Here is a 9327-nt window from a genome sequence, read left to right as displayed (position 1 = left end):
ACGTCATTTCTCTGGGATTCAGTGTCCTCCTCTGTATAAACCTGTCTTCTCCATACTGCATGAGATGATTAAGGCTTAAGGGAGATGATACTTGGGAAAATGCTTTGAAAGGTATAAGGCATAAGACAGAAGATACCAATGAATATTACTCATCATATCACTGCAGAAGCTTCTCTGGCTGAGCCAACTCACCCCATCTGTTCAGAGAACAAGAAGTTGACCACGGAACTTCCTTCCAGTGCTTCTGGGGGAGGAGAATTCTAGCACCACAACACCCTCCCTCTGTGAGTCCTTGGAGGCCCTCAAGTCCTGAGCCTGCCAGCCCCAAAGTCTGGGAGGCTTAGTAGCTCACCAGATGTCCACCAGATGACAATGAAAGGACTCAGAGAGAAGCTTCCAGAAAGCCTTTCTCTACAAACACAACACAAAGTCTAGACCCTGTCCCCACCCTGCCTGATTCCACCCTCATCTGTCTTTACCCACTCATCCCCCATCTAAGCTTTGGGATTTCTTGGCATGATATATTTTGTCCCCAGCCCGTTAACTGCAACTTCAACTGTTAAGCCATCTGTCCCAGACCGTATCTTCCACCTCTGCCACCTCCGCAGTTTCCCAGAGCTGCGCCTGACCAGTCAGAAAAAGAATCTGAATAGGAGCATCTCAATTTCAGCAGAGCTGATCTTAACAGCACAGCATTGTCTTTTGATTTCTGAGGATAGCACCAGATTGGACTTTTAGGATTCCCCTGCTGTTTCATTGGCCAGCTGGACAGTCTTATCTGAGATGCCCCAGCTCTGGGTTTTCATCCATAAAATGTAGGGTTTGGTTGCAGTGACCACTGTTGTCATTCTGAGATGCAGAGCTGGAGTTGGGAGAATCAGGCCAGCGAACTCTCAATTGGCTGAGCCCTACAGAATGGGTCCTGGGCTCCTCTTTCCTCCAGGGTCTTAACCAGAGTTTCCCTGCTGTGGCCTCTATTTGGCCCTCTGCTAAGACAGATGGCAACTGACTGCGTATTGGCAGGGTCTTGAGGGGCTTTTACTCAGAAGAAAGACAAGATCAGGACCCTAAGTCCTAGTGACAAGCCAACGAAGGTGTGGCCAATGCATTTGGCCTTTGTTCTGAGCACTTCTGCCACCACCAAGCAGGGACCCCCGACACTTGTTAGATTGCTGTTGAATTCTAGTGTCCCTTTTCCCATCCGCAAGTTTCAATAATGGAACTCCTTGGTTTGCCTCCTTCTGCCCTGAAGTGCTCTAGGATCTGAATTCTTATTTCAGTAACATACTGGGAAGCTGACATTCAGATACACACATTTTATTTTTAATAAAATAGAGGGTCATGTTCTCAGCATTCGTTACAGCTTAATAGCCCAAAAGTCTTCCTAGTAGGACTTTACATCCCCCAGGGAGAAGTTCCTGCTCTCATGTTCCTTGTGGGGCCTGACATTGAGGGAGTTGCAAAGATGGAATAAAGTGGCCTCTCACACAAGCTCAGGGGAGAAAGTGTCTGTTTAAGGATAGAATCTGCACACTTTGTTTTCCTTTGCAAGACTTTGACAGAATCTGGCATAGACTTATTAGCACAGAATGCGATTGAAGTGTGATTCTTTGGCATTTAATCGATTGTGGTGAGGGCAGTCCACAAAGAACATGGGCACTTCTCCGTCTGAATAGGCTTGACAAAGGGCATAAGCCCAAGAGAGGCCTGCAGAGAGGGCTGGGTGCAGGGGTGGCTCAGGATGCACAGACAGACATCCAGCCACAGAGCAGAGGGCAGGCAGACACCTTAATCCAGCTGCAGCAGCTATGGGAAGAGTCCTGAAAGCAAGTCTGACTCTTCAGGGGTTTAGGCCTCTCTCTTATACCCTGCCTCTTTGGCTCAGTCCTGCATCCCCTTCCTCTCTCCCAGCCCCTTGTTAGTGCTCCTGCCTCCCGAACATCAAGGTCAATCATCCTGGGGCCTCTCCCATCTAGGAAAGGACAGGGGTAGACTTCTAGGATGGTATCTGCTCAACCCTCCTATAATCCAGGATCGTCCAAGGAAATAAACAGGAGTCAAGTTTACCTAGGACTAGGAGGGCAGCAAATCAGCAACCATTATAGACACAGGCACGATGCTCTATTCACTGCCTCCAAGTACTGCCTCCTGACCCACAGGAAGCACCTCCAGATTCCTGGAACCATCCTGAGTCCCCAGCTCAGCCAGCTACCTGGACACTGAGCATTCAACAGGGGCAGGATGGTAGTTGTGGGGCCCTCAGAACCCCTGGATCGGTCCCACCCCCACTACTTTCTTCCCCCACTTCACATCTCTCCTGCCCTTTAACATGTCCTAGGCTGGTCACTCTTCCTGGAGAAGGGGCTCTCGGTCCCCTCCGAGCACCCTTTCATCCTCCTCCTTCTCCATGCAGCCCACAGTGGCAGCCAGCCCAGCGCCCACACCACCCCCAACCACGGCAGCCCCTGTAGCTCCCACTGCCGCCCCGGCTGCCACCATCCCAGCCTCTGCAGCTAACGCAGCTGCAGCCATGCCGGCACCTACCACACCCCCTGCTAGGCCCATGAGCCCGGCCCCTACGGCACCCCCCACGGCAGCCAGATGGCCACAGAAGCGCATAGTGTAGGAGTCCATGAAGGCCTTGGCCTTGGCTTGCAGCTCAGCCTCCAGAGCCTCCAAGGTCTGCTCTCTCTCCTTGCACAGTAAGGCCACGCCATGGCGGGCCAAGATGGCATCCTTCTGGGTGGAGAGGAGGTTCCGCATGGTGTCAGGCAGGACCCGGAGAGCAGAAAAGATGCGCTTGGTGGCTATGTCCTGTGTCAATGGGGAGGAGAAAAGGTGTCCTAATCAGGAGACCCAGGTGCCCCCTCCCCTCTGTGGGCCCTGCTGGCCAGCCCCCAGCTTCCCCTGTAGCCCCAGGGGCTTACCTGCTGCCTCACATACTCCTCAAATTCCTTCTTGGCAGCTTCCACTTTCCTCAGGTCATGCAGCTGAGCAGCCATCTGTCCACGGGAAAGCCCAGGCTGCCTCCCTCCTTCCTCCTCAGCCAGGGTGCAACCTGTTTCCTCATCTCCACTCCCAGGGCATCTGAGTCCCCCCACCCCTTGCCCATCCTCCCTCACAGACCCCCCCCCCATCCAACCCCGGGCTCCGTACCTCCTCCGGAGAGCTGAAACCTGGCCCCGTTCTCCCCATCCAGCCTGAGAGGTTCTGCAGAGACACCACCACCGCCGGGTCAGGGAGAGCAGGGGCCTGCGGAGAGAGCTGGGGTCTCGAGGGGGTTTTCACACCTTGATCTCCTGAGCTAGCTGCTGCCCCGTGAGCAGGCGTCTGTCCCCCCTGGCCACTGTGCGCCCCTCGCTCCAGTATCCCTGGCAGCGGCTCTTTGCGTGCTGGGGAGCTGTGCTCAGAACATCAGAAACGTAGGGCTGAAGAAGGTGGCAGAAATCCTCATCTGCATCTGAGGAAGAAAATTCCTCATGCTTAGGAGATTGGGGAGTTTGCAAGGAGAGAGGTTGGGAGCTGGGAAAGCTTGGGAGCCCCTGAGAGGTCTCTGTCCCTCGGGACACTCACCACCTCCTGGGCTTCCTTGGCCTTTGTTCACCCACTGCCTCCCTGGCTTGGGCAGGAGGTAACAACGGGCTCGTTTCCCTAGCAGCAGCTCCTGGACCTTGGGGTATTTGCTGGACAATCTCTGAGAGAAGGATTGAGGAGAGCATTCCACGGTGAGTTCCCTTCCAGGACCCTTGGAGCCCCTTTGCCTTCCACCCTGTAGTGGCCCCTTCCAATCCCCTCCCTCTGCACCACTCACCTGCAGGATATCACCCACGTGCCCCTGCCCTGCTTTATTGGAGATGGATGAGTCACGAACTAAGAGGTCCAGATGCTAGAAGAGAATACACCCTTGACACCCAAGCTGGGCGTGGGGGGGGGGGGGGCTGGGCTGATGAGTTCAGAAAAGGGTGTCTTACCTGGATTGGCACCATCCCATAATGTTTGCCCATCACTTCGGCCACGTGTACAAACATCTGGGATAAGCACAGAGAACACCAGGGTTGGCACTCTCTGAAAGCTCCCATCTGTTCTCAGGTCCTCTCACTCCACCCCCACCCCGGGCTGCCCTGCTATCGGAAACAATCTTGCCACTTCCCCAATCCAAGATCCCCCTGCCTCTCTCCAAAGCAGGCATCTCGCGCTTCACCCCTACCCTCGAACCTCTTGGCCTAGTTTCTGTGTCATAAAATTCTAGACCAGAATGAAAGGGCATTGACTTCCTCTTGTCCAGCCACTGGTTCCATGGGCAATATGGGTGACGCCTTCAATACTGGAGGCCTCCTCACCTCTAGGTAATCCAGGTCTGTGTCCCTCAGCTCCTGGGAGGTATTCAGGATCTACAAGCAAGGGCACAATAAGATGCCAGGGGCCCTGTAGAATGGGTTTGCCTCCAGATATCTCACATCTTCCAGCAAGTCTTTTTGATTCCACCAGCCTTCCGCTGCCCTCAGGGACTGTCAGCCCTTTGGGAACATCTGCCCCTCTCCGTGGGCAACCCCAGAACATGCAGGGACCACAGACACCAAAGCCTGAGAGATGCCCTCAGCTTGGAGGGGGCTGAGCTGGAAAAGGCACATGGGGGTGGGGAGACCTGATCTCCCAGCACCTCTCTCACCTGGTAGGAGCTCAGCATCATGGTGAGAGCACAGAGCTTGATCCTTGTTTCCCTGCTCAGTTCAGAGCTCATCGAATCCCCTGTGTCCACGAGGAACACAGCCACCTACACAGGGGGTTGAGGAGGACAAGCTAAGGCTTCAGCCTGGCCTCGCTCCCTCACGTTCTTCCCCTGACCCAGTCTTCTTGTCCTCACCTCCAAAGATTTCCGTCTTTATTCCCCTCCTCTTTGTCCATCCCCCTCGTTCCTCCCTGACCCCCTTCTGCCCTTTCTCCTCTTACCTTCTTCCCTTCTTTCCCCAGCAGGAAGGGGTGACTCCACATCCATATGCCCCTGGTAAGGCCATTAGCACCCCACCTGAATCCCTGCAAGAAACCCTCTCCTCCTCTGGGCCAGCTGCCCTCACTGGACTCCTGCAGGGAGAGAAGGGGGGGCATCAGCTGGTCCATTCTATGTCCCCAGAGACGAGGCTCCAGACTCAGCTCCTCTCCCAGAGCCAACCTGGGACCCCCCACCTCGCCGCCCTCCACCTCCTGCCTGCCAGCCCTGCCCTCACCAAGCCCGGCAAGCCTCGGAGCAAGTGATCAAGGAGAGAGGACTTCCCTGAGTGCTGCTCCCCCAGGACAGCAAGGAGGCACACAGGGGTGTCCCTGGCCAGGGGGTGCTTCAGGCAGCGGTTGATGGCCCCCATCCTAAGGATGAGGCCTCCAGAAGCATTGATGCGTACAAGGAGAAGTGGCTCCGCCCTCACGGCACAGTTCTCCTGGGAAGGGAGAGAAGGCTCCCTGAGCAGTCTTAATGGGACCCCAAGTCTGGAGTGCTTAAAACTTGGTGCTTCATCCTGATACTCTAAAATAGGGTCAAAGCCACCCATGCCTCTTGGATCTGATCCAGAGGTCTCCATACTCCCCGCCCACCCATGAGGCCTAGTCCCCACACCTGCAGCACAGGGGGTAGAGGTCGCTGTGGCAGGAGCTTCATCTTCTCCCCCAGACTGCGGAGTCCCTTCTTCTGCTTGCAGATCTTTCTGCACTCGGGGCAGCAGGGCGGCTCACAGCCTGGGACCCGGTGTGTGCTGAAGCACCGAATGCAAAAGTCGTGGCCACAGTCCAGTGAGATGGGCTCACGAAGTCTCTCCAGGCAGATGGAGCAGGCGGGCAGCTCCCGGGGTGCCGTGGGACGGGGCCCCAGGCCCAGCTCCAACTTGGGAAATGGTGCATGGGACCTGGGGAGGGTGGGGGGGGCAGGACATGACATTCAAAAGCAGGATATTTTATCAGATGCACAGATTTTGGGGGGGCAGGCTGACAGCTTGGGGTGAAGGTTTCTCTGTGTCACCTCCATTTCTCTCAGGGTTCTCCATGGACTTATGGAGCTGCTCCCAGACAGGCCAAGATCTATCTGTTCCTTACTCACTTGTACCCTAGGTTCTGGCAGCCCCAAACTGGGAACAGCAGAACAGTCGTAAAATAACACCCAAGATTAAAAAAAAAAAAAACCTGAATGGAACCCTGGCTCTGCCAGTTCCCAGCCATGCAACTGTGGGCAGGGTCCTTCCCGTCTCTGAGTCCCAATTTCCTAATTGTCCCAATGGAGAGATTAGGAGTCCCAAGCTCATGGGGTGTGGAGATAATCTCCAGGATGATAGGTGAGCAGCAGTCTGCTCCGTGCCTGGTGCCAAAGCTCAGGAAAACCCTCTCTGCTGACCTTTTGCAACAGGGACCCCCCCCCGAAGAAGGTCAGCAAGCCCCCCAAGAAGTAAGAAACTCTACAAGCCCCTGCTGCTGGGATAGTCAAGAGAGAGTGGCAAGGTCCTGGTACCCAAGCAGCCCATTCTGCAGCTGAGCAGATGGATCTGGTTCTCACAAGATTTCTTCCCCTCTCTGAGCTGAGCATCTGCCTCCCCAGCACCCATCTGCTTTTCCCTGCCCTCCCTCCACAACCTGGTAGATCCAGCCTGGCACTCCTTCCCTAGGGATAGCCCTGTGGGAGCCTCAGCCGGTAGCTGCAGGGCTCCATGCTCCTGGACCAGCCTTTTCCAGCTGACCTGCCAGGCCCACTGCACCAACCCCTGCCCAGCAGGCCCCAGCACTCACCAACTGTTGCTGCTGTTTCCCATGAAGCTCCGTTTTCTCTCCTTGGAGAGAGGGGGGCAAAAATTAGGACAGAATCCAGACTCCTGTCTTCATGCTGGGTTTCCAGGATGTCCCTCCCCCTCCCTCCCAGGCCCATCCCCCATCCCAGGTGGCTGCTTCCCACCCCCACCCAATCTCCCCAGATTTTAGGACTGAAGACTTGCCCGTTTGCCAAGCCGATGACAAAAGGAAGTGACTGACAAGGTGGGCCTCGGCATGGGAGGCTGGAACAGAGAGGGGGTCCAACGCAGAGAGAGGCCCACCAAGACCTTCACCGGAGGCAAGGATGGCTTTTCTCCCGGAGGGCTTGCTGGGCGGTGGCAGGTGGAGGGTGGGGCAAGGGATGGTTTCCCCAGAGGAGCTGACTCCCTGTCAGAGCTGGAGAATAAATGTGACAGTCCGGAAAGAGGAGGCTGCTGCTGGACTCACCCCAGGGGGAGGAGACAGGGCTGCGGGTACCAGGGCTCTGGAGGAGGGAGGGACAGAGCCCAGCTCAGAATCCCTGGCAGAGGCTGGGATGCAGGCGAGCCGAGGTGGTGAGTCGCCATGGAGACGGAAGGGAAAGATAAGGACAGGGAGGGGGAGGGGGACGGAGAGAGAGAGAGAAGCCATGTGGGTGCACTGGCAAAAAGGAAAGGGGCTCGGAGTGGGATCATGGGCCAGCACTGCCCCTACCGGGCCAGTTGGGGTCCTTCAGGGCCACAGAGCGGGATGCCCAGAGATGCCGCTGAGAGACACAGGAGAGAGGGCAACCAGAACGACATAGAGACAGCGAGGCTATTGGTCCATTCATTCGTATAACCTACTTTCACTGAGCACCAACTATGTGCAGAGCTGCACGGTGCCACCACGCTGCATGTGGCTTGTACATCCCACCACCCTCCTCCAAGCTTACATCACTGATGCAGCTTTCCTCAGTACCTTTGGACGCTGCATGTATCCTCTCTGTGTCTTTCCTTATCAGTGTTTTTTGTTCTGCTTCAAGCTGGTGAAGAGCCACCTCTGGACCTTCTACCTGCCTCTGGACTGGACCCTTCACCTTCTCCCATCCATTCGGCAGTACGTAACCAGCACAGATGCTCCCAACATCAGTGACCCCACACTGCTCAAACATCTTCCATGGCTCCCTACTACCATCAGATTATAATTCAAACTACCCAGCCTGCACCCCCAGGCCTGAATCTTCCTCTCTAGCCTTCTCTCTCATCCTCTCACCTCTCACCCTGCCCTGGTACCTTTGCTCCGTGTTCCCTCTGCCTGCTCTTCTTCTTCCCTCCTAAGACATCCTGCCCACACTTAGTTCAGGTGCCTGGAGACTTCTTGCCTCCCAACTGGATGTGATGTGCCTTCAGGTGGTTATGACTTGGAAACCTAACTTGGGACAGGTTTGGTGCAGCCCAGGCTGCCTGATCTGAGCCAGATTACCAGCTGGAAGGCCCTGGTTATTTTAATCTGCCTCTCTGAGCTCTAAGATCACTTGCCCAGGCAGGGGAGTTACTGGCAATTCCTAAGGGCTGGGATGCAGAGGAGTTAGGGTGGGGTGGGATTCAGAACCTGGAGAAATTCTGTAGAGACAACCCCCAGCAGGCAGGGATGCCCCAGGAACTCAAAAAAAAAAAAAAAAAAAACAATCACAGGAAGGGCCACATTGAGCCAAGCCTGGTCCTGCAAGGTACACAGGCCACTGAGGACTAAGAGATGCCTTGAGTGAGAATGGAACCCATGGGGAGAATTGTGGGAAGGAGCTCCTGGGTTTCAAGAAGGCAGATTGACCTATGAGGAGGGAGGGAATTTGAGGCTGTAGAAATAGACTTGTTCATCATTTCATCCATTCTTTTATTCATTTACCGAACAAATAGTGGTTAGAGTCGTGCAAGGTGCCAGGAATGTGGCCATAAGCAACTGCCCTCAAAAACTTGTACTAACTCCGAGAAATATGGGCCTGCTTGGCCAGCCATACCACTCACCTCCATTGTTTGCCCATTGGCCGTTATTTGTTATCCACTGTTCCTGCACACATCTGTGTGGTGGGCCCAAGGAGGGCCGGAGCAAACCGCTGTGTATCCCATTAGTCCACAGCTCAGCAGCTGGCAGGACAGAACTCCTCCCTGGCAGGAGAGGCCACTTGCTGCAGGCCTCACATTCATGCAGTACTTCTTCCTTCTGCCCACAGCACACAACCTGGCCCATGGTACCTCTCCAGAATCAGTCTCCAGATCCTGAAGAGGAGCTCTCTCAGTGCCTGCTCTCCTTCTGCCTCCTTCCTCCTGGTAGACAGTTTCTTGGTGGCATAGCCCAGGCTGGTAACCGTTTGGCCTCATGACCTCCGGCTCCAGCTTCCGGGCTGGGAGGAAGTGAGGAGACAGAGTCATTTTTGGAAAAAATAAGCTTCAGAAGCCAAAAATACAGTCTCCCAGAATGTGACCCTGAGGTGGGCAAGAGAAAGCTTCTCTCTCTCTCTCTCTCTCTCTCTCTCTCTCTCTCTCTCTCACACACACACACACACACACACACACGCACACG

At 55.2% G+C, this 9327-nt stretch overlaps 1 protein-coding gene across 1 annotated transcript; it reads right to left on the bottom strand.

Moving 5' to 3' along the window:
• Positions 1-1301: 1301 nt before the first annotated feature.
• Positions 1302-9082, bottom strand: Rnf112 (ring finger protein 112). Its single transcript, XM_046420809.2, has 15 exons — positions 8772-9082; positions 6969-7182; positions 6766-6806; positions 5609-5894; positions 5226-5432; positions 4951-5082; positions 4670-4774; positions 4341-4391; positions 3972-4028; positions 3812-3886; positions 3574-3694; positions 3291-3460; positions 3157-3210; positions 2928-3002; positions 1302-2814 (listed from the first exon to the last, which is right to left on the bottom strand). The coding sequence occupies exons 1-15, from the start codon at positions 8786-8788 to the stop codon at positions 2344-2346; spliced, it is 2076 nt and encodes a 691-aa protein (XP_046276765.1). The 5' UTR covers positions 8789-9082; the 3' UTR covers positions 1302-2343.
• Between the last annotated feature and the right edge of the window lie 245 nt (positions 9083-9327).

Source organism: Marmota monax, unplaced genomic scaffold, assembly GCF_021218885.2.
Source record: "Marmota monax isolate L192 unplaced genomic scaffold, Marmota_monax_Labrador192_F-V1.1 WCK01_AAM20220418_F8-fsc00397, whole genome shotgun sequence".
Taxonomy (NCBI): Eukaryota; Metazoa; Chordata; class Mammalia; order Rodentia; family Sciuridae; genus Marmota; species Marmota monax.
Note: the sequence above shows the minus strand (reverse complement) of the source record. Positions and strands in the feature narration are given on the sequence as shown.